We start from the raw sequence: 24,996 nt of genomic DNA, 5'->3' as shown, positions 1-24,996 counted from the left end.
AAAATGACCTTTTGGGGGAGGAGAAAAAGCTATTTAAAAATTTAAATCAGCATTTTCTATAAAATTTTTTAATGTTAATCTGTAGCTAAATCCAGATGATTTCAACATTTTTAGAGGTATTGTAGATTGAGAGAGTGGAAGTAAATAAAAAGGGGAAGTCTTCTGTTTTCTTTTATTTCTTTTTGAGACAGGGTCTCACTCGGTTGCCTGGGCTGTGATGCAGTGGTGTCATCATAGTTCACTGCAGCCTTGAACTCTGGGGCTCAAGTAATTCTCTTGCCTCAGCCTCCCTGGTATCTGGGACTGCAGGCATGTGCCACCAGCACCACCAGCTGTTTGCTTTTTAATTTTAATTTTTGTAGAGACCAGATCTTGCTATGTTGCCCAGTCTGGTCTCAAATTCCTGGCTGTATGTGATCCTCCTGCCTCGGCTCCCAAAGTGCAAGGATTATAGCTGTGAACCACCAAGCCCTGTTTCTTCTATTTTCTTATAGGAGAGGATGTGATTACTGATAACTTGACACAGACGGAAAAATAAAAGTTTAAAACTTTGTGCTAAAAATTTGAGTGTTATCACTAGAAGAATAAACATAGAATTTATAACTTCCAAAATCTCAGATGGGAATAATGGATTTAAGAAAACCTGACTACCCAGACTGTGGTTCAGAAAGAAAAAAAGAAAATCAAAAAAAGAAAACCTGACTAATACCAATGCATAGAAAGGAAAGAAGAAAGAAACATAAAAGCATGGCAACAGAGAATACAAAATAAGATGGCACGGAAAAGTCCAAAGTGATTACAATAAATATAAATGGTTAAAATTTAACTCTTAAAATATAGAGACTTATAGATTAGGTAAAAATAAAAGCAAAAATAGTCCTGCATATAAAAGACATACCTTAAAAATACATAGAAAGTTTGAAAATTAATAAATTGACAAAGATGCACCAGGTGAAAATCAACAATGAGAAATCAGATGGAGTAATGCAAATATCAGATCAAGTATAATTCATGGAGAAAAGCACAGAAGACAAAAAGTAATATTTAATAAGGATAAACGCTTCCAGTGAGAAGTAATGGCAATTACACATGTTTCTGCACCTAAAGAATTCTTGAAGCTGCACTTTGGTGGATTATTGATCCAAGACCAGATGAGAATGAAAGTATCTACTCAGATGCCAGTGAGAATAATGTGATCCAGACCCACAGGCAGACAAGATAGCTGCTCTTGATGACTGGAGACTATGAAAGACCTCCCCAGAACCAAGACAATATAAGGTTGAAGTAAACCCAGAATTGACAGAGAAGCAGGGAGACAATTCTGGGCATAAATAATGGACTTGGAAGAATACCTTATGAATAAGAGTTGGGCTACCTTGGCTCTGGAGTAGAAAAAGACCCCTAAGCTTCATACGTTCCTAGCTGGGTTCCAGGGATCTGGGGAGCAGCAGAAAAATAATGTTTTCCTTTATTGGTATGGTTAGAAACACTCTAAAGCCATAAATCTCTGTCTCTGCCTCTCTCTGGACTTAGGTATCCTTCTCTGAGGCCGGCTTCTGCACAAGCCTCAGTATGGCCACTGCTAGCACCTGTGCTCAAACTTCCTAGTGAGTCTCTTCCACAAAACCCAAGTGAAAGTCCCAGGGGAGGCTCTGTTTGGCTCAGTTTGGGTCGCATGTCCACTCCTGGACTAATTACTCTGACAGGCTGGTGGGGGCTCAAGATGCCATTTTTCATTCAAAGCATATGGTTGGAAGAACATTTATTTTTACATTCTGAAGCCAGTAATGTTTAAAACTTACCTTTTAAGAAATAAGCAAGCTCTATTTCATTTTCTTTGAGGATTATGTTAAATCCCAGGGTAGGGAGTTGCCAGCAAGATCCAATATTCTTATAAAACCAGAACCAAAACCTTGCCCGCATTCAATTGTGTCCTGACCCTTTTGAACAATAAATCAATCTCTTGACAAGGGCAATAAATCAATCTCTTGACAAGGGCAATAAATCCCTAGTTTCTAATCTTAGCAGAAATAAAGCCTGCCTTCACCAGGGTTCATACTCTTAGTTCTCTGAGTTTAAGTCTCAAGTCAACAGGAGGCCCACAAGCTAAAACAGGCCCCGAGCTCCTGCACCCCTATCCTCTTCTGAGAAACGCAGACATGAGTTCAACTGTCCTGCTTGTCTTCACATGTGTGACCGCTATGATCTGATACTGAGATTTCACATGGGACTCTTCCCGTTGTCTCTGTTTCCATGGATATTTGGTATAACGGGTGTCCCAAACACAATCCCCGCTGAATTATCTTTGGGGTTTAGGTCCTAGGTGTTTTGCTACCAATATTGAGATAGAAACAGCTGGCAGAAAAAAAATGTATAAACATGGAGAGAAGGGGACTGATATGTATTCTTTCTCATGGCTGAAGCAATGGGGAATCCCCTGTATGTAGAGCATCCTGTGAAAACTCATCACAACCCTAGGAGGTTATTATTATCCTCATATTTGGATGAGGCTCAGAGAGGTTAAATTTCTCACCCCAAGCTAGAAAACTACTGAGAAGTAGAGTCGGGATCAGTTATCAAACGAGTCTAACTTTGATATTGGCCCAAGTAGCGTTGGAAGTACCTGAATTCTCTTTCTTTATGAGTTCTCTATGTTTTACAGGTTGTATTATAAAAACATTAAAGGAAATTTGAAGAGAAAATATTTCCCCATGCTGTTTACATTTAAAAACCTATATTTTGAAGTGGTTGAGACCATAGGGTTCATATATTTTCATATTCTATATTCACTTGCTGTTATACCATATACACATTTCACATCTTCCTAATGATCACTGTGGTTGTTGCATAATATTTTACTGAATTATGATATACCATAATATTCCTAATCATCCTGTTGTCATGAACATCTCTGTTGAAAAAGCCTTTTTTTCTTCTGTTAATTGTTCCCTTCAAATGAACTCCCAGGAGTGGGGTGACTGGGTTAAGGCAAATGACCATCTTTATGGTTCTTGACTTTTAGGGCCAAATTGCTTTCCAAAGGGCTTGTATCACTTTACAGTCCATATTTGCAGGCTCTGTTTTTAAAGCTACTTAAAAGAAATAAAACTCTATATGGAGCCAGAGGTCTGATAATGTGTGAGTCAGGCTCATGCGCCAACGAGGGCCTGGGGAAGCGGCCAGCCCTGGGAGCCGAACGCTGAGTGGCCCAAGACCTCAAGCCCCGGTGGCAGTCACGCCAGGACAGTAGCTTCCACATGTTCTTGGGGGGTTCACGTTCAATTTTGGAAAAGTGAGGGAAAAATCAATTCCTCCATGAAGTTACTCCATTAACGTGTTATCTCAGCATTCCTCATTCTTTATAATGAACAACTCCAAATTTTAAGCTTTCTGCTTCTGACACTGCGGAGAGGCCAGCGGCTGCAGTACCCGCAGCTGCCGCTCCCTGTGCTCGCTGTGCGTGGGGCACAGGCCGGCGCTCCGTGTCCACGTGCAGGCTCTCCTAAGGTAGCCCAGGCCTTCTGTAGGCGAGGCAGCCGTGCCAGACCACAGGTCCCCAGGGCGGGGACGTCTGCTTTGTGCCCACGCAGCCGGGGTGTAGGTGAGCACGCACACGGTGCTCAGTGAATATTACTGACTGGCTGAGGTTGCAAGGCGTGAGTAGCTTCTCCACGGTCACGGGCAGCCCATCGCACGGCTGGAGCCACAGTGGGGACACTCGACACAGAGCGCCGGTTCCTGACCCCTTTGCAGCACTGCCTCTTGCCAGGGACAGACAGACACACCGGTGCTGGCCACTCACCTGACTCCAGCTCCCAGCAAACCACTCCACCTTGCCCGCGCAGGGCCCGTTGTCACACGGGGTGGCCTCGGCCGGCCGGTTGTTCCCACAGCCCTCCAGGGGCAGGCTGCTGACGTGGTTGGTCATGCACACGACCGCGCGCGTGCGCACTCCCGCGCCGCACTCCGTGGAGCACTGCGGGACAGGAGGGGCGCGTTAGTGGGGAGGCCTCCGCAGTGCTCGAGCCACTTTCAAATGACGCAAAGGAGGACGGAACACCTCCTCTCCCTGCCATGTCTTATACCTGACAACTTCTCAGGCAGAGCCTACTCCGGTACAGGCTATCAGTAGGGCAGCCCCTGTCCTAGATTTCCTGGGGTGGCTGCGTTCCAAATAGCCCGTCCTGCTGCTGTGATGAAGACACGTATTCTTGTCAGACTATCTTTGTCTGCTTTTGCTTTCAAAAATACATTCATATGAGAAAAATGAATGCACAAAAACTTAGGCACATGTCTACCTGCTTGTAGCTAGTCTGGGCTGAGCTGGGAAAGGAGCCGAACTGAAGGTGTCACCTCAACATTGCTGCCTGATATTAAGGCAAACAGCTCCAGTCCCGAAGGCCACAGCTGTGAGAGTGTGGGTAGCACCTGGGTGGAGGGGGAGCTTGCCTTGGAACCAGGTACAATAAATCTAAATGGTTAAAATTTAACTCTTAAAATACAGAGACTTATAGAAAGACTTATATAGTACCCCTACTACACTAACTCTCACAATACAGAGACTTATATAGTACCCCTACAATACTAACTGTTAGGCTGGGTGTGGTGGCTCATGCCTGTAATCCTAGCACTCTGGGAGGCTGAGGCGGGTGGATTGCTCAAGGTCAGGAGTTCGAAACCAGCCTGAGCAAGAGCAAGACCCTGTCTCTACTATAAATAGAAAGAAATTAATTGGCCAACTAATATATACATAGAAAAAATTAGCCAGGCATGGTGGTGCATGCCTGTAGTCCCAGCTACTCGGGAGGCTGAGGCAGCAGGATTGCTTGAACCCAGGAGTTTGAGGTTGCTGTGAGCTAGGCTGACACAGGGCACTCACTCTAGCCTGGGCAACAAAGCAAGACTGTCTCAAAATAAAATAAAAATACTAACTCTTAAAATACAGAGACTTATATAGTACCTCTATTGGCTATGTGGCCTGGGACAGGAGACCTTTGTCATGCTCACGTGGACAAAGGCATAGGAACATTCCTGGCAGGATGACAGATATGAATGATGTGCTTTGCAGACAGTGGGTCTCAGTACGTGCTACGAGAGGCTTTGCAAGTCAACTCCTACATCCCTGCTCTAAGACGGAGAAACTAAGGCTTCACTTAAGGCCACGTAACTGTTGGTGGTTTCCCCCACTACAGTCACACTCTGTCCTCACTGGTACACAGAGAAACATGCCCCAGTCATCCCCAGAGCTCACAGAGCATTTCCCATCTGTCTGGAAATACTTTGGAACGCTGCCTTATTTTCTTCTTATCCCGTTACCAACATTTTCTGGACTCCTCAGCTGGGAGGCCCGAAGATGCACCCAGCACGTATGTCTTCCCACCATCACTGCTCCTCCCCACGGCCTTCCAAGCTCTGTTCGGGTTTCTACCTGGGCTTGAAAACTGTTCTTCTGCCTTCATGCTTCAACATCTAGTTTCGTGATTCTAGTTTAGCCACATTTCTCCAACCTGTCCTGCCCCTTTCCGCCGTGGTTCCAGCACCGCTCGCTTTCTGCCCCTGGATTATGGTGGCGGCTTCTGGCTCAGACTCACCGGCTTGCCTAACGCATGGGGCTCCCAGGTATTGAGAGCTCCATGCTGAACATGACCTCTGAAGCCATCCCATTCCTCATTTGCACACGGACTTCCCCAACTGGCAATAAAGGTTTCCTATGGCATGGCCCCAGTCAACCCATTCTTCTAGGCTAAGTTCCCATTGTTCTATCCCACTCACCTCATGATGGACAGACCCAGAGTGGCCACTACCTCCTCATCATACGAAATGCTCACAGAGCCCTTGCCTGTGCTGTTTCCTCTGCCTGGAACGCCCCTTTCCTTCCGCTGGACACGTAAGAATCCCTTAAGGCTCGGATCAAATGCCATCTCCTCTACGAACACGTCCTCGATTGCCCAGTTCAATATACTCCTTCCAGCCTTAGAAGGAGCTATCCCTTCCCACGGCACTCTATGTTCTGCTTTCTCCCTTGGTACTGTGGTTATTTGTGTTATTTATTTTTCTCTATGGAAGTAGGCTTCGTGGGAGCAGGGACTGTTCAATTGTCTTTATTCCTTCTCGGCCAGCGCCCTACTCATGAGTGGATCCATGAATATCAGTTGAATTAATGAATGTAGACTTGGGCCCTCCCTTGGTCATTTCTCTTATCAGCACCTTCCAGTCCTAGAAGTGGCCCTGTTAGCACATGTCAAAAGCCCATTCTAAGGGTTTCTGGGTCTTCTCTTAAAGACAGAGTCGATCTTGGGTGGAGAAAAGGCAATATATGTAACATAAACATTTGTACTCCTGTAATATGTTGAAATAAAAAATATTTAAAAAAACCAGAGTCAATGTCTGAGTTCTACCAATATTACCATTTTAAGACATAAAAGCAACAGAATATTTTTTGCCCAGTATGATCTGCAGAAAATCAATAGAATTTGCTTTCTCAAATAAAATTTGAGAAAAGGATAAAAATCCTTATACTCCTTATCAAAATTTCCATTTTCATTTTTGTATGCTGCTATCTAGTCCTGTGAATCATAGCCCAGTATGAGTGAGCAAATATTTGCAACACCACTGCTGACCTAGGCCTAACTCCTCAGGGAGGAAACCCCCCCCTGGGGCAAAGGGCTTGAAAGGGATCACGACATGCCACCCCAAAATATGCTGCTTTGGCACACTGATTATTCCGAGCTGAAGGCAACTGACATACAGCAGATGCAGGAAGGGCTCTCTGCCTCTGTCTTTCTGCCTAAAAGCAGGACATAAATTTCCTGTGAGAAAGGTGCCCTCCCAGTACCAAGAAGAAAAGAACATTCTTATATCCAGACGTGGGGAGTTGACTCAGAGATGAGTCTGCACAAATAAACCTTAGTAAAATAATCTTTATCTTCTATTAGTTCTCCCATATAGTTCTTAGTCACTTTCTCATAGTCCACTGCCCGTAAAAGCCCCAACCCCTTTCCTTTGTCTAATCACTTCTCCACAATTTATGACTCTTTGTTAAAGTGGTATATAAGCCCTCGAGCCCACACACTCACTTCTTTAGGGTTTTCACTTCTTTCCTGAGAAGCTCCCTGTGCTACATAAAAATATTAACATCAGATAAAATTGATGCTTTCCTCCTACTAATCTTTTGTCAGCTTAATTCACAGGCTGCAGCCAAAGAACCTAAGAAGGGAGAGCGAAGTTTTTCCTCCCTTATAGGTTTACATGCACTTTTCATGACTTTTGCTTTATTTGCATTGTTATTAGAAATCTGAGACAATGTAACAGTCCCTTAGATTAAAAATACTTTGTTGTAATAATTGGACTGGTCTAGGCTAAAAGGATTTTGTTTTCAGCCATGTAAGATCTGGTCTTCTTCCTAACCTTAAAACTCAAGATATTTAAATTCTCTTGTAAAGAATACAGGTCAAAAGAAAAATCTCTAATAAGCTCAATCAGAAACAATATAGGAGAGATTACAACTGATGCCACAGAGATGTAAGATATAATTTATGAATACTACAAAAACCTCTATGCACACAAACTGGAAAATGCGGAGGAAATGGACAATTTCTTAAGAAAAACACAGCCTCCCTAGGCTCAACCAGGAAGAAATAGAATTCCTGAACAGACCAATATCAAGTACTGAAATTGAAACAGCAATTAAAAGCCTTCCTAAAAAGAAAAGTCCTGGACCAGATGGTTTCACACCCAAATTTTACCACACCTACAAAGAAGAACTGGTGCCTATCCTGCAGAAATTATTCCACAACATCGAGAAGGATGGAATTCTCCCCAACACATTTTATGAAGTGAACATAACCCTGATACCCAAACCAGGAAAGGATGCAACAAAAAAGAAAACTACAGACCAATATCCCTTATGAATATAGATGCAAAAATTCTCAACAAAATCCTAGCCAATCGAATCCAGGTGCTTGTCAAGAAAATAATTCATCACAACCAAGTGGGCATCATCCCAGGGATGCAGGGATGGTTCAACATATGCAAATCTATAAATGTAATTCACCATATAAACAGAAGCAAAACAACAACCATATGATCCTCTCAATAGACGCAGGGAAAGCATTTGACAAAATTTAACACCCTTATATGATAAGAACACTCAACAAAATAGGCATAGACGGGGCTTACCTAAAAATGATACAAGCCATATATGACAAACCCATAGCCAATATCATAGTGAATGGGGATAAATTGAAAGCATTCCCACTTAGAACTGGAACAAGACAAGGTTGCCCACTATCTCCACTTCTGTTCAACACAATACTGGAAATCCTCGCTACAGCAATTAGACAAGAGAGTGGAATTAAGGGCGTCCAAATGGGAGCAGAAGAGATCAAACTCTCACTCTTTGCTGGTGACATGATATTATACCTAGAAAACCCCAAGGATTCAACCATGAGACTCCTTGATCTGATAATGAATTTGGTAAAGTCTCAGGATACAAAATCAATACACAGAAATCAGAGGCATTCATATATACCAACAACAGTAAAAGTGAGAACCAAATTAAAGACTCAATTCCCTTCAAAATAGCAACAAAGAAAATAAAGTACCTTGGAATATATTTAACTAAGGAGGTAAAAGACCTCTATGGGGAGAACCATGAAACACCGAAGAAGGAAATAGCAGAGGATGTAAACAGACGGAAGAATATACGGTGCTCGTGGGTCGGCAGAATCAACATTGTTAAAATGTCTATACTACCCAAAGTGACCTACAGAGTCAACATAATCGCTATCAAAATACCATCATCATTTTTCACAAATATAGAAAAAATAATTTTATACTCCATATGGAACCGAGAAGACCACGTACAGCAAAATCAATCCTAGGCAACAAAAACAAAATAGGAGGTATCAATTTATCAGACTTCAAACTATACTACAAGGCTATAGTAATTAAAACAGCTTGGGACTGGCACAAGAACAGGGACATTGACCAGTGGAACAGAACAGAGAACCCAGATATAAAACCATCCTCATATAGCCAACTAATCTTCGACAAGCAGACAAAAACATACACTGGGGGAAAGAATCCTTATTCAATAAATGGTGCTGGGCAAACTGGATAGCCACATGTAGAAGACTGAAACAAGACCCACACCTTTCTCCTCTCACAAAAATCAACTCACGCTGGGTAACAGACTTGAACCTTAGGTGTGAAACTGTTAGAATTCTAGAGGAAAAGGTTGGAAATACTCTTTGAGACATTGGCCTAGGCAAAGAATTTATGAAGAAGACCCCAAAGGCAATCACAATAGCAACAAAAATAAATAAATGGGACCTGATCAAATTAAAAAGCTTCTGCACAGCCCAAGAAACTGTCAAGGGAGCAAACAGACAACCCACAGAATAGGAGAAAATTTCTGCAAGCTACACATCTGATAAAGGGCTGACAACTAGAATCTATTTAGAACTCAGGAAAATCAGCAAGAAAAAATCAAACAACCCTATCAAAAAATGGGCAAAGGACATGAACAGAAACTTCTTGAAAGAAGACAGAATTATGGCCAACAAATGTGAAAAAATGTTCAACATCTCTAATAATCAGGGAAATACAAATCAAAACCACAATGAGATATCACTTAACTCCAGTGAGAATGGCCTTTATCAAAAAGTCCCCAAACAAGAAATGCTGGCGTGGATGCGGAGAGAGAGGAACACTCCTACACTGCTGGTGGGACTGCAAACTAGTTCAACCTCTGTGGAAAGCAATATAGAGATACCTTAAAGTGATACAAGTGGATCTACCTTTGACCCAGAAATTCCACTACTGGGCATCTACCCAAAAGATCAAAAGTCACTTTATGAAAAAAACACCTGCACTCGAATGTTTATAGCAGCACAATTCACAATTACAAAGCTGTGGAAACAACCCAAGTGCCCATCAATTCATGAGTGGTTTAATAAAATGTGGTATATGTATACCATGGAGTACTACTCAGCTTTAAGAAACAATGGTGATCTAGCACCTCTTGTATTTTTCTGGATAGAGCTGGAACCCATTCTACTAAGTGAAGTACCTCAAGAATGGAAAAACAAGCACCACATGTACTCACCAGCAAACTGGTATTAACGGATCAACACCTAAGTGGACATATAGGAGTAACATTTATTGGGTGTCGGGATGGTGGGGGGTGGAGGAGGGGATGGGTATATACAACTACAAAGAGTAAGATGTGCACCGTTTGGGGGATGGAAGCTCTTACTCGAGGGGGGAGGGGGGCATGGGCAATATATGTAACCTTAACACTTGTACCCCCATAATACGCTAAAATAAATAAAAAAAGGTCTACAGGAAATATTAAAACCAAAAAAAAAATAAAAATAAAAATAAAAAAAAAGAATACAGGGCAAAGTGAATCTCAGTTATCTTCGTATTTCAAGCCCTATGGATATTCTCTCTAGGGAATTTCCATCTGACTTGCTAACTTAATTTTCTGCTTTCCAAACCTAGTCATGCACATGCATCTGGGGAAATTTTTCCATATTCCCATGTGCTTAACAGAAGAATGTTAAGGACCCTGTGTTCCTCACGGCAGCGCCCAGTGAGAGGACATCACATGAACAGGGCCCACAGAGGAGCTTCACTTTGTCACTTCAACTGCAGCAAAAAGCACAACAAATTTAACCGTGAAAGGAGCTGCCCACACGGGACCCGGCCCAGCTAGCCCATCAGCAGAGATGAGGGGTAGCAGAGACCAACCTTCAGAGTAAGGCACCAAAGCACACCCACTCCCTGTCCTTGAGGGATGTTCCTAAAAGGACCACATCTGCTTTGGTGGGCAGAAAAGGACCTCACTCCTAATTGAGCTTCTGGGCTGATAAAACACAACAACGCGTGGAGCCCTAGCGCCCTCTGGTGAGGAGTGCCTTCCACCTCCAGCAACACTTAAATGCTAGACTGACCTCACTGGCCCCTGAGAGACTGTAAGGCCCTAATGACCAACCTTGAACTTCAGTTTTATGCACCATCTTCTGTCATTTAAATTATTCAATATTTTTTCTTATTTTTTCCTTGGAAATCTTCCTTAGAAATTAGATGTTACAAATCTGAAGCTGGTGGACTTTCTAAAAGTTTTTTTTCTGTTGTGATTAAAAATTGCACATGTGTTTAAACCTGTCATTGAAAAACCAATGATGCTTACATCCATCCAGTAAGGTCCACCTGCAATTAAAAGTAACTGAAAAGATATTTTTAAGGTGAGTCATTAAGCCAGAGAACTTTATAGCCCTGGAAGTTTAAGAGAAGATTCAGATTGGGGTTACAACCTCAGTTCACTTAAATAGAGATTAATTAATTTTAAATTGGGCAATAGGATATATTCTGTATCCTTAAGTGTTTATAAACATTTTCTGTGATCTTTCTCTTTTAAACTCATTGAATCAGAGGCTGTGTCTTGTTCATGCTTGGCATGTGCTCAATACATGTTTATTCCCAGCAATGAAAAATTGCAGTGTTCAGACGTAAGCTAAGGGTTGATTTGATACAAAGCAACTATTCAAATGTAGAAGGCTGGCCATCAGTTAGTCATTCCAGGGGCTGAACTTTTTCTAAGACCACCTGGTGGCTCAAGGATCCCTGTAGACCTGCAGCCTAAGAAGAAGGATGCAGCCCCCGGGACACTCTCCCCACTGGGCCAACCCCATCTAGGTCATGGTTCAAATGTGTTATCCCTTAATGCTCACCCAGTGGTGTTACTTTTGAGGAAACTGAAGGTCAGACACTCAGCACCTTGCTCGAGGTCACAGAAGAAATACGTGGTGGCCACAGAAATGATACCAAAGCCAACGAGCGTTCCTTATACGCAGTAGCACCCTCTTCCCACTCACCTATTCTAAAATAAGCATGAACATTTAGGAATAATGATCTCTTCTGAGAGTAGATGAAGCAAAGTTATTTTCTTACATCATGGCACCAAACTTAACATGATTTAAAACATTTTATTCCAAAAAAGAACAAAAAGTTCTCTGAACAGTAGAATAAAGTATTTATTCTTCGTTCTATTTATAATTTTAAGCCAAGCTAGATTTATCAAGAACCTGTGTAAATTATTGGATGGGAAATGGCTATTGTGGAAATCTTTGGAAAATTTCCATGTCGATTTTACTGTTCTAAATTAGTGTGGGAGACACACAGAGGATCGATCTGCGGCGGTGGTCCCCCACAGAGTGGTGTTTTCTCTGTTCGCACTGTGTCCCGAGCACACTGCCTTTTTCAGAGAGTGGAAAATGCAGAGAGGTAGAATTTAAAAACTGCAAAGAAGAACTGAACTAAAACGATTATGAAAGCTCTCCTGGTTGCTACTTGGGAGGGTCTACACTGAGCAAATCTTTCTGGAGAGAAATTTGCCAGAATTGACTAAGAGTTCTAAAAGCATTCACAATTTTCCCCTATAACTTCACACAATTCCCCTTTGTAAACAATACTTTAGGGAGATAAGAAAAAGCACATGTTAAAGATTTATGCATAAAGACATTTACTGAATATCCTTTTAAATATCCTATTTAAAATAGTAAAAAATTAGGAAAAAAACCCAAACATGTAGAAATAGGGGATTGGTTCAATGATAGCAGTCCTATGATAGCTTATTATTATTACAAAAGTCACGTTTTAAATGTTTTTTATACCATGAAAATGTTTATAATATATAAGTGAAAAGAGTAGGTGACCAAATTATACATATATAATGATTTATATCCTTAATACATGTATGAGTAGAAAAAGCTACGCATATAAAGTATGTACAAGTAGAAAGAAGCTTGGTAGTATAGCTTCAAAAAATTATTATCTTTTAGTGAAGAGATTTGGGGCCTACATTTCCGAATTTTTCTTATTTTTATAATAGTGTATTACTTTATAACAAGAAAAAATGAACGTTATTTAACAGAGAATCTTTCCCACATAAAAGGAAAGCGTGGCATCACCCTTCTCATGCGTTCGCTTACAGAGTGAATCCAAGTTCACCGCGAGCACAGGTGGGTTCTGGGATGGTCAGAAACCCGGAAACTGAAGCCCAGAAGAATGAGTGGAAGGAACTGGGAATTTTTAGCCTGGAGAAGTGGAAGGGTCCCCAGACGGCCACAGGGCAGGGGGAGTTAGCGAAACACGCTTAGGTTCAGTGTAAAAGGAAACCTCCAGACACCTCTAGCTGCACAAGAAAAAGACATAATTGGACACTCAGTGACTTTCTGATAAAGGGTTCAGACACCACCGCGTCCACCTCCAGCGCCCCCTTGTCATATAAACCCTACCTTTGCCTTTGACAGGAGAACTTGATCTATTCCTGGTTTCCCTCCATACAGGTAACTGGTGGGCTAACAGTTAACTACACTCTTTGGAGCTGTTCTTTGACACCTGACACCTGAGACCGCAGCAGGCCACCGGGGAGGGGACAGTGTGCAAGACGCTTTGAGCTAGCAGAAGCAGGAGAAGGACCTACCATTCGCCGAGTGTCTACGATACCCAGACACTCACAGAACATATGCAAGGTGTGACGGAATTATTCACTTTTCTGAGTATTTCATTACGTAATGATCACACGGAGTGCCAATGGAATCAAACCAATCTTTTCACAAGGAGTGTTCATCCACTCCTTGAGCTTGGAACTCCTCGGTCCTCACGCAAGGATATAAAGCCCCAAATAACTCATAATCTCCGGGCCTTTTTATGAAAGTCAGAAATCGGCTTTGGGACTGTGAGCGAGTGATCGTCTTCCCGCGGCCGTGGGGCAGCGTAGCAGCCCCGGGCCCTGCCCTCCCCGCCATCACGCTCACCCTTTCGCTCCACGCGGTGAGGAACCAGCTCTTGGCGCAGGGGCCCATGTCGCAGTTCTCAATGTCGTTGGGCCGCAGCTTCATGTTGCATTCCTCGTCGTCAACCACGTCCCCGATGTTGCTCACGCACTTCACGTCCCGGGTTCTCTGTCCCACGCCGCACGGCACCGAGCACTAAGACGCAGCAAGCGTTAGTCCGAGAAAGTCCTGCCAGTATGGAGCCCCGACCTTTGTTACCTGCCCCCAACAGATGACCGTGGGGAGTCCCGTGTCCCCAGGTCCCCTGCAACGCACGTAACTACCTGGGGAGGATCTGAGCCCTAGAAACGTCACAGCCCTTTCCTCTTAGACCTTCTGAGATGCCTTGCCTACTTTATTCCTCTGGGCCTCAGTTTTTTCATCTATAAAATGGGAGGGCAGGACTGAAAGGAGGTGGCTCCACCAGCAGTTGCCGGCCTTCACTCCACCATGGCACACGGACCAGATGAGGCCTCCCACGGGCTCACCGTAAAGTCGGCTGCGGGTAACACAGCCTCCCTAGCCTCAATTCTATTGAGCTAGTGGTACATCCCATGGTTTGCAAAAATGGCCATGTAGAACCCCCAGGATGGGTTCTCTCCCGGGGAACTCAGGGTTACCCCGTCTCACGTCTTGGCGGGGGAGGTGGGACAAAGGGGGTGAGTCTTGGACGGGGAGTTCCAGGGTGGGCCGTCGCTGCATACCGAGGTCCAGTCCGTCCGGATCTGCCACTCGCTGCAGATCTTCAGCTGGCAGGTGCTGGTGGTCTCGGGCTTCTCCAGGTGCTGGCAGCGGTAGGGCTGCACCGTCAGGCTGCGGTTGGCATACACCTGGCGGCACAGAACCTGCCGGTGCTGCATGCCCAGACCGCAGGTCTTGCTGCACTCGGACCACTCCCCAATGTCCCAGCTAGCTCAGAAACGAGACAGCGAGAGGAGAGACAGCACTCAGTGAACAGAAGGGAGTATGTGGGCCCGCGCCACCGTACACGGGGCCAGGGCGGTTATTACAGGGACCCTTTCATGAGGGCACTGCTTAACAGTCTGCCCGAGGGTCACCTGACTGTCTAAAGGAAGGTGTGTTTCTTTGACATGGTATTTACCAGTGACAAAGGCCTAGATTATGTAAAAAGTTATAGAAAACTGAGAAGGCACAAATAATTTTTATCTGTTTTTAAAAAAATAACCCTAACGGTTAGTTTCATTATCCTGTAGGACATTAACCCACTTTGGAACTGACTTAGAAACCTTATTCCAGTGTTCTTTACTTTTCATTAACTGTTTCCGTATCAGTTCTGCCATCTCGCTCTGTCACTAGTTAAATGAGGCAGCAGCCCACGCTCATTCCGTATTGGGGTGAGAACGGTATTTTTATTACTCTGAGAATTAGGTTTTGCCCCTCTTAGGGCCCTTTCCCCTGTTCTCAGGGATGTGTCCTGTTCATCCTTCCAGGACCAGGTCAAGGCCTCTCCCTGACGCTTCCTGACACTGTGTTTGTGGCGCCCTCTGTCCTCTCTGTCCACAGCTCACCTCCAACCCCCTGGCTGGATTCTCAGTCTTTGCTTCCCCCTTTGGTTTCCTCACCAGGCTAAAAGCTAATTGCTCCGATTTTCCAAAGGGTGGGCTTCCTGGGAGGGAGCTGACTAAAGGCTGTCGGGCCTGAGTTCATGCTGAAAGACAGGCTGCTTGCTAAACAGACATGCCGTGCATGGTCTAAATCAGATTTAGACTGATTTAAAAATGACATTATGTCTGCTACGGGCGGACAAGCAGCCAGAGTGGCCGGGTCAGGCGAGGTAACAGAGGGGCATCTTACAAGGCCGGGCAGGGGAAGATGTTGCAGGGCTCCTCCTCGGGCGTCGGCTTCATGCTGGAGTCACAGTAGCTCTCCGGGGCCTCCTCGTGGGTGTGTCTGTGCACGCAGCGGAAGACGGGGTACTGCGCCCCTGCAACGATAGGCGGCGTGGGCGGGAAGCCTCGCCGGGGAGCCGGGCTGCGGGCGGGGCGCACGGGGGCGGGTGCCCTGTGGGGACAGGCACGCTCACGCCCTCCCTCGGGGTGCACGCACCCCACCTCGCAGGGCTTTGCCAGGAACGCGTCAGCAAGGGTCACACGCAGTCCCCCCGCCGAAGGACTCAATCCTGTACCGGGCCTGGGCAGGTGAGCGCAGGGCCTGGGCAGGTGAGCGCAGGGCCTGGGCAGGTGAGCGCAGGTCGCTGCAGCACAGGGCAAGTGCCCGCCTGGCAAAGCGGCCCGGTCAGAGATGGTTAAGGTGAGGCAAGAAGTAAGACGAGTAAGAAAGGGCGAAAGAGCAGCGGCCGTCCCCGTCTGGACAGCGTTTCACACGCGTCCCTCCAACCCTGTCCCCACCCGACTGCAGGTCAGTGATCTGAGTCTGTCTGCTCTCGTTCTTGCTCATCTCTGCAGCCCAGCACCCGGCAGAGCAGCAGGTGCGCGATAGGAGTTTGTTGAATGAATGTTTATCAGAGGTCTAACAGGTGTTTTTATTACTTTGCTTAAAATATCCTAACTGCCTCAGCTTTTTTCTGTTTTAAATACACAGCCTCGTTTCGTTGACTTCATAAGGATACTTCTATATTTGGACAAAAATCCAGAATTTTTAAAGCAGAATTTCTAGCTTTAAATAAATTTAAAAACAAAACAGCCCTCTCCTCCAAAAATCCAATCTCCCAAAACCAGTTAGTTCAATGCTGCCTTCCTCTTTCTGCTGCCACCTGGTGGCAGCACTGAGGTATTACTAAAGGACATTTAGGAGTGAGAGATGTAACCCACTGAACGTGTCCTCTGAGCCAACCATCGAAGATGCTTCTTCACAGATAACTGTCCTGCCCGCAGTAGAGGCCAGTGAGCAATGCCTGCTGGGAGAACACTCTAAGTTATTCTACAGTTCTGTCTCATCTCTGTGGCTAACTGGCCAGGCATTTATATCTTCTGAACCTCCGTCTCCCTACAACTAAGGACAACGTTTATTTAACATAAATGTCTCAATATTTCATCAGCCATGAAAGTCTTTCAACTCCTCTTCAACTGGTCTTGTGTGACATACCAAGCCAGAGGTACGGCAAGAAACTTGACAGTCTGTAAGACAGTTTTGAATCTGAAACGATCATTTGTTTAAATTATTCTGGCAGTAAAAATTTACAGTGTAGCTATAACTCGAGACCATTATTTAATAGAACGTTCCAATTAAGCATAATTATTGGCTGAGTGAAAAGCAGTACTAACTGTAAAGTTAATGGGAGGCGAAAACTTTTGTGGAATTAAATTTTGTACAGCTACATCTCTCCTTCCATTAAATAGAAGAGATTTTAAATTAAATTCAACAAACATTAAGCACATTGTGCTGAGTTATAAAGATGAATGAGACACAGTTCATAGCTTGCAGCGTAGCCAATGGGGACTCAGCTATTAAGGGATTAAGTAAAGATCTTATTTAGCCTATTCCTTTCCCTCCAGACCATGTGGGTTTAACTTTTCCACTCATAATTTTGTGGATTGGAAAGTAAATGTAACTACTCCAACCACTAGGCATTCACATAAGGAGGAAATTGAATGTTTTTAGCTAAAAGGGTACAGGCTACCATAGGAATGCTCTGTGCCTTGGGACGATGGGCTGTTTGGGGCCGTCTGGCATGTGGCCACCGCTTGCCTTTCCTCACCACGTTATTGCCTTCAGTACGGTGCCCGTGGTCAGCGCCATGGCAATGAACTCAGCAGCTCTGTCTTTCTGATGGTGAGAAACTGCCCCATCTACAATCCTTGCATCCTGCGACTGCAATGGTTTCTTTCTTTGTGTCAGTTTTCATAGCTGCAGAAAGAGAGACTGTCACTCAAAATGGCACCTGGCCACCTCCTATTGTTCAGGATTGCGATTCGGTTATTCCTCTAATTGCTAGCAAGCAGCAACGGGGTGGGGGGTGGGGTGGGAGGTGAGGTCGATCTAAATGGAAGTGTGTTATGTTGGGGGAGGGGACTGTACCACAGCAGACAATAAATGACATAAGGCAGTGAATTCAGGGGCTAGTGTTGAGGTCAGCGAGACATTATGGAGCAAAAGACAAAATAAAGAGCAAGAAAAAATTAGATGACTCTGGACTTGGGACTCCAGGAAGCAAATGAACCAAGACCAAAGTTTGACAACAGTCTGGTTAATGACTATGTCCTGTATGGGCCACTCTCGGAGGCCAGCAACAGGGCCCTGCCCTGAGATGGTGATATTGGGATGCTGAAAGCATTTACAAAAAGGGGAGTTTGAAAGTGAGATGCATAGAACGGTGTGGTACGTTAGCTCCACAGCAAGGCCTAGAGAGACGTGTGGGAGAGGGTTTGTGTGAGATCACAGGAGGGTGGACTGGGCTGTGCTAAACAAGCTGGACAGTGGCTTGGCATTTCTTGGCCACAGCACACTTGCTGCCGCTGCTGCTGCTGGCTGTGGGATGGGCTCCATGTCTGTGCACCTGCATGGCCTCACCTGTCCTGCATGTCTGTGCGCCCACCCCTGCCCGGCAGCCAGCCTTAGAGGGAACAAAGGAGAGGGACCCATGAGCTGCTGCCATTTGTCACATGGAAGAAAAAGGGAACTAGATTCCTAGAGAAGGGAGGGAGGGGGGAACAATACACTCCTGGTTTGGTTTGATTTCCAAGGTACCTTGTAAGCATCTCTTGGGCCTGAGAACCTATGCTGTTTAATGTAAAGAAGAGATGGACGCGTCATCTCAGACATTTTGAGTGGCAGATGCCAAGTGCGCATGTGTGGACATGCACACGTGGGTATGTACAGGTTAAACCTGTAAACCAGATACTGTGCATGCTAAATCCCACACCTGACAGTCTCTGTAAGAGAGTCTGTATGTGTGTGTGTGTCCACAATGCAAAGAAGAAATGCTATCTTAGACAATTAGCATCATATGGAAATCTAAAGAAAAAGATAGTTCAGTTTTGAATACATAAATCCATGTTCTTTATGCTATATTGACAGAACATGGGTAAAGGCAGTGGACTCATGGATCTAGGATATAATAAAGATGCAAAAACTACCATTATGGCTTTTCTAATAGCTCACAGATTCCACATTTGAAATGTGGTGATGGTATATTTATTTATTCAAGAAACACAAGAGCACCTACTGTGTGCTTGTATGATGCCAGGTGCAGAGGCTGCAAAGTGGGAATGCATGGAAACAGCCTCGCCAAGCAGGGCTGGGACAGGAATGTGTTCCAAATTGCTGTGAGGTCCCAAGGACCAAGAACTACCTGTCCCCTGTAGAATCAGAAAAGGACTCGCAGGGGAGGTGGTGTCTGAGCTTGAGTGTGAGCAGGAGTTTGCTGGTCAGACAGTGGCACGTAGGGACAGAGGGAGGTTTTCACTCTGTGTGGACCACACGGGCTGGGCTGGGCTGGGGGTGACATAACCAGAACCTCTGGACATGGGTCTCTCCGTCAGAGGCCTGTCGCATGGCCACCTGCACGAGTAAGTGGTGGCTGTCCAGTGCAGGACTGCGAGGGCAGTGTGAAGGACAGGCCGGCTCGGGGCACAGGTGTTTGTCCTTATCTCGTTACGTCCACAATCCAAGACCTTATGGGGCTCCAGACAGGGTGGAAGAGAATCTAGACATGCCACCCTTGATAGAAAACCACACGAGGACAATTTTCATCCCTTTTATAACTTTCCCTGTTTTCACCTAGCTCTGAGAGTGTGTGGTTCCTTTAATGGGCATCACCCACTGCCTGATGGTAGAACGTTTCAGTAATGATACCTTTGATCCTGGCTTCTTGTATCAATTACACTACATACTGCGTACCCCTGTAATGTCACGCACAAATTCTCACTAAAATGATCTTGGTCTTAATGCAGAATTATTTCTAGCTTTCTGTCTCTGTCAGGACACATTTTACAGGCATTTAATTTTTTCCTCATACAGCTTATAAAACAAGCGGGTCCAACGAATCTCCAGTCCACATTCTTTGCACATGTATTAAGTACGAACACAATGAAATCTGCCCAATAAAACCTCTGTAAATGCACGCTACAGTGACCAAGTCATTACGGCGTTTGCGGAGGTTCCAGGCAGGAAGAGCCCCAACCCCCAAGAACCACAGGCCTAAATGCTATTCTCAAAAGCCACTAAGCCAATGCTCTTGAGAGAAATACAGAAGCGTTAGAAGCTGTTGGGAGAGATTTTCTGTGTGCTAGTTTTGTCAAAGCTTCCAAACTTTGTGCTCTTAGATAGAAGCTTCTCGAAGAAAAGAAAAAAGAGAAAATCCCCAAAGCGAAGCTCTGGAGTGTGGCACTGCTTCCCGGTTGCAGATCCCTGGGGGACGCAGCCGTTCTGTTTCCATAGTAACCTCCCCACAAAGAACAGCTGTTTCAGGGATCAAATAGGACTTTACTACAAACAGGAGGCCATGGCCATATATATGAAGGAAACTGCAACGACACGGTTCGCAGATGAGTCTTTGTGATGAGGACACAGGCCATCTCGAAACAGAAGCAGCACCTTTCCAACCCCCGTGCTGAATATCAGGTAAGGGGTTTCTGGACACCACATTCCGCGTCTATCTTAACTTCAGAGTTTTCAAGGAAAGAAGACCCTAGGTCCCCTTCACAGTCCTGATGTGACCCCTTTACACACAGCCATGCTTTGCTTTGGGCCTAGCAAAAGTCTGCTTTACTTAAGTTTCACCTAAACTCCACCTTTCGACCAAATCCTACGACTCCATCTTTTGTTTGGCGAGATGTCCCATGCTTCCTACAGCGTTTGGCCTCCCTTGTTGCAAGGAGTCAATAAAACTTTGTTGGGCTACAGGTGTGTCCCGGTAGTCCTAGCTGCTAGGGTCAGGATAATGGATGCACCCAGGGCTAGGATTTTACTGGGAGAGTATGGAAGGGGTTGTGCGTGTTGCTGAGTGCCAAAGCTAGCTAACACTCCAAGCCTCAAAAGTATGTTTTCTTCTGAAATCCTTAGATTTGAGAATGAGTTTCAACAGGCATTTGTGTTAAGTATTCCACAAACCTGACTTGTGTATCAACTTTTAGATCTTAAAGTATGTGAGTATATTCTGTGATAATTAATGAATATAGGTGTGCAGAAAGGGGTTAACTCAGCAGGTCTGTGTTGCTCAAGCCCTGTGCATTCCCAAGAAAGGCCTATCTTCAGGACTGGCCCTTGCCCAGCTCCTGGAAAACAGCCTCTGAGCCATTGGAACATTCTGCCCAATGAAAGTGTTTTCTCATGTCTGAGGTCTCGGGCCATGCCAAATCGAATTGACAAGACAGTCTGTGCTAACAATGTGATTTACAGTGAATGCCCGTTTGTGTATGCCTTAGGCCCTGGGCCGTGCCGCATCAGTTTGGCCTCTGGGTGGTAAAGGTTGAGTCGCTGACGGCAGTCAGCCAGGAGCTGCACCCTTACCTGACTGACCCTCAGTAAGAACCCTGGACCCCAAGGCTTGAGTGAGCACCTCTGGTTGGCAGCCTTGGCACGTGTTGTCACGCGTCACGGTTGGGAGAATTAGGTGCGTCCCTGTCGACTCTACCGGGAAGCTGGTGCCTAGCTTCTCCTGGACTTTGCCCACATGCCTTTTCCCTCTGCTAAGTCTCATCTGTATCCTTTTACTGGAATAAACTGTAACCAGGGGCACCTTTCTAGATGTAAACCCTGCCAGAGTGGCCTTGGGGAGCCCCCGCTCCAAATGCCACCCCAGCGAGCGTCTCGCAGACGGGCATGGCGGAGGCGGTTTGCCACTCCCCTTGTGTGGGCTTCTGCAGGGACCCTCCTGTCTCACGCAGGCTCACCTTTCCCACAGGTTGTTGAGCACTCTGTTGTTCCCAGCTGCTTCCAGTTGTGGTCCCGGCTTCGCCGTGGTGCGTGTGGCGCTGGTGGCACCAAGTTGTCCGGTCGGTGGGGAGACAGCCTGTCTGGGTGCCTGACCGAGAAGGTCTGCGCCGCCTCAGGGGTGAATATTTCCGGAGCCTTCCCACGCAAGTCCTCCTTCTCCTCGTGCCTCTCTTTCTCTTCTCTCTCTTCTGGGCCCCTCCCCTCTGCTCCCAGCTGGCCATTGAAGGGTTCCCCTAGCAGAGGCAAGTGCACACACACTGAGCAAGGTCCTTTGGACACTGAGTTGAAAAGAGGAAATTGCTTCACTGTTAGAAATTAAGTGGTGTGAGATCAGGTCCAACTCACGGCCCATAGCACATCTATTTCAAATACACAGACACTACTTTCCATGATATTCAAAACACTATTAAACACAAATAAGAAGAGATGAACATTCTAGAAGGAAAAGTAGGCAAAGGCCATAGAGAGACAGTTCACATAAAAAGAAATACAGCCACAAATCGTACAAGATAATTCCACTTCACTCAGAATTAAAGAACCACATACGAAAAGAAGGATGACAGCTTTGTTTATCCAGAAATACAGGTTAGAAGGTTTTAAATCCCTAACCTTGTTGAAGGTGCAGGAGAACACACATGCCGAGCCTGACAATAGATGAGAGTTTTCGGAGGGCAATTTGGCACCATCTGTCCAAATTTCAAATGTACATACACTTGGACTTGGATTCAGCTTCTAGGACACTTGTCATACAAATATTCTGATTCTTTTACATAAAAGTGTACATATGAGTATGGTTATTAAAGTATTATTTGAAATAGCAAAACAGTACAACAGACTTAAATGTTCATCCACAGTACTGGTTAAAATGCATTGTGCTACAACTACGAAATGATACCAGGTAATTTTTTTTTAAAGAATGCAGCAAATACATGTTCTGACAGGGAGATATGACTCTGAATGTTGTTTGGTGAGAGAAAAAAGCATAACACACACACACACACACACACACACACACACACAGATGTGGCAGGTCACTTTTTGAGATATTGTGTTTGATTTTCTATTTTTGTTCCTCCTCTTCCTCCAGTCTGAAAGAGTAGCCAAGTTCTCAGACGTTCTTGCCTGGGTTTTTTTGCAGGACAGAAAGCGAAAACTGCTTGAAGTCAACAGCTGTCTGTTCCCAGCCTAGGCTCTCACTGAGGGTAAAGTGGATGTCCCCAAGGCCCTGGCCTGGGGGAAGGAGGAGGGAAAAGTAGAGAGTATGTAGGAGAGAGAGGAGAGGAGAGGAGAGGAGAGGGGAGGGGTGAGGAGGGGAGGGGAGGGGAGGGGAGGGGAGGACGGTGTGAGCACCGTGGACCTTCTGTGCACTAGGCATGGCTCAGGAGGAGGCCACACCGGAGTGGGTCTGGGCGCCTGGCTTCCAGCCTCCCCAGCACCCCGTGTCCCTGTGCAGGTGCAGGTTGGAAGGAGTAGAGCTGAGCCCTAATCTGAAGGTCTCACGAGGCTGCTCCTGTAGGCACCTCAGAGGCGCTGGTGTGGACAGACCAGCAGAGGAACCTGCAGCCCTAGGGACAAATGTGGCCTGCTAGGTCCTTAAATGCGACCTTTGACTGAATTCAAATTTTACAGAACAGATACTTTTATTGAAAGGGGTGCAGCAGAGGAAGATGAAGCTTTTCTTGCCTCCTTTGGTGCTTAAAAAGGAACAATCTTGAAATCAGAAGGCCTGCTTGGACCCATGTAAGACTTTGGGATCTTGACTCATACCCAGAGTGTGTGTGTGGAGCCCCCACACTGACTGCAACTCAATTTTCTTCCAGTTTTAAAGAAAGTTGAATTTAAATTGACTAACAGAAAATAATGATATGCAGCATTTCTTGTACACTTGAGACTGTAGACGAAGATTCCGGCTGGCTGTAGACATGTCTGTATACGTGTAGAAGGGGCAGGTAGAACCGCAACAAATTATTAAGACAGACTCCTTCTAGGAAAGGGACGGGGTTGCGGACTGTTGCTTTTTTATTTTTTAATGGGCTTTATTGTTTTTAAGAGCAGTTTTAGGTCCATAGCAAAACTGAGCGGGGAGCAGTATCCCATGTACCTCCCACCCCCCGACAGGCACAGGGTCCCTCGCTGCCAACACCCTGCACCAGCGTGGTGCATGTGTCATGACTGATGGCCCTACGCTGACACATCGTCATGCCCCAGAGTCCACAGTTTGCAGCAGGATTCGCGCTTGGTGCTGGGCATGCCACGAGTCTGCACGAGTGCACAGCAACAGGCATCCACGCCACAGTCCCACGCTGCCCTGAACATCCTCCGTGCTCCCTCCGTGCTCCCTCCGTGCTCCTCCCTGGCACAACCGATCCTTTTCCCGTCTCCATATTCTGACTGTTCTAGAATATCGTGCAGTTGCAGTCACACAATATGGAGCCTTTCAGATTGGCTTCTCTTATCTAGTAATATGCATTTACATTTCCTCTGTGTCTTTTTGGGGGCTTGAAAGCTCATTTGTTTTCAGCCCTGAAGATGTACCACATTTTATCCATTCACCTACTGAAGGACATCTTGGTTGCTTCCAAGGTTTTATAATTATGAGGCAGTCGCTTTTAATTTCATGTTTTTATTTTGATTGAATATTGTTCAATTATATACTACTTTAATACAGAATAAGGGGGCAAATTCTAGAGTTACCGTAGAACATAGTTAAAACTGTTAATATTAGGGCTTTCTTCATGTTTTACTACTGCTTTCTTGCTTAGTTGGCTAATGACAATGCTTCATGGTTTAAAATATTTTATGCAAACTAGACCAACAGAATAGAGGCCAGGCATACTGATATATATATATAAATGAGACTGTCCAAGGTGTTATCAGACAACACATTTTTAAGTCTTCTGCACCATGTATGTGCTGAGCTCTCTGCTAGGATGGACACATAATTTACTCAACCTCTGCCCACCCCACCTCCCCAAACCACCTTTGAATGTGGTTGTTTTTTCTGCTTTGCAGACTGGAACTGTGTTCAGAGAAGTTACAGACTTGCCTGAAGGCACTCAGCAAGAGCAGCAGATCTGGATTCAAACTCTGGCCTCCTGCCTCCACACGGAGGATGAAGCCAGGTTCATAAGGCCCTTCCCACCGCCTTTTTACAGCCGATCTCCTCCGGTCCTGCCCTGGGCCAGCCCCTCTGCTCCCCACCAGCTGAGACCATTAGGCTCGTTAGCATCATCATCGTCCTATTTGATTTCAAATAGTCTGTCCAGGTTGTCCCTGTAAGTCGGCAGCGAATCCC

The 24,996-nt window shown here is 45.4% G+C and overlaps 1 protein-coding gene across 1 annotated transcript in view; it reads right to left on the bottom strand.

Moving 5' to 3' along the window:
- The window catches only part of THSD4 (thrombospondin type 1 domain containing 4), a 595,645-nt gene that overhangs the window by 16,179 nt on the left and 554,470 nt on the right, over nucleotides 1–24,996 (bottom strand). Inside the window, exons 11-15 of the mRNA XM_076004516.1 lie at nucleotides 21,659–21,934; nucleotides 15,660–15,789; nucleotides 14,549–14,753; nucleotides 13,827–14,000; nucleotides 3,803–3,976 (exon numbers count right to left, since the gene is read on the bottom strand). Coding sequence (XP_075860631.1) covers nucleotides 3,803–3,976; nucleotides 13,827–14,000; nucleotides 14,549–14,753; nucleotides 15,660–15,789; nucleotides 21,659–21,934 — 959 coding nt within the window. The remainder of the gene's footprint in view (nucleotides 1–3,802; nucleotides 3,977–13,826; nucleotides 14,001–14,548; nucleotides 14,754–15,659; nucleotides 15,790–21,658; nucleotides 21,935–24,996) is intronic.

Source organism: Microcebus murinus, chromosome 6 (assembly GCF_040939455.1).
Source record: "Microcebus murinus isolate Inina chromosome 6, M.murinus_Inina_mat1.0, whole genome shotgun sequence".
Taxonomy (NCBI): Eukaryota; Metazoa; Chordata; class Mammalia; order Primates; family Cheirogaleidae; genus Microcebus; species Microcebus murinus.
Note: the sequence above shows the minus strand (reverse complement) of the source record. Positions and strands in the feature narration are given on the sequence as shown.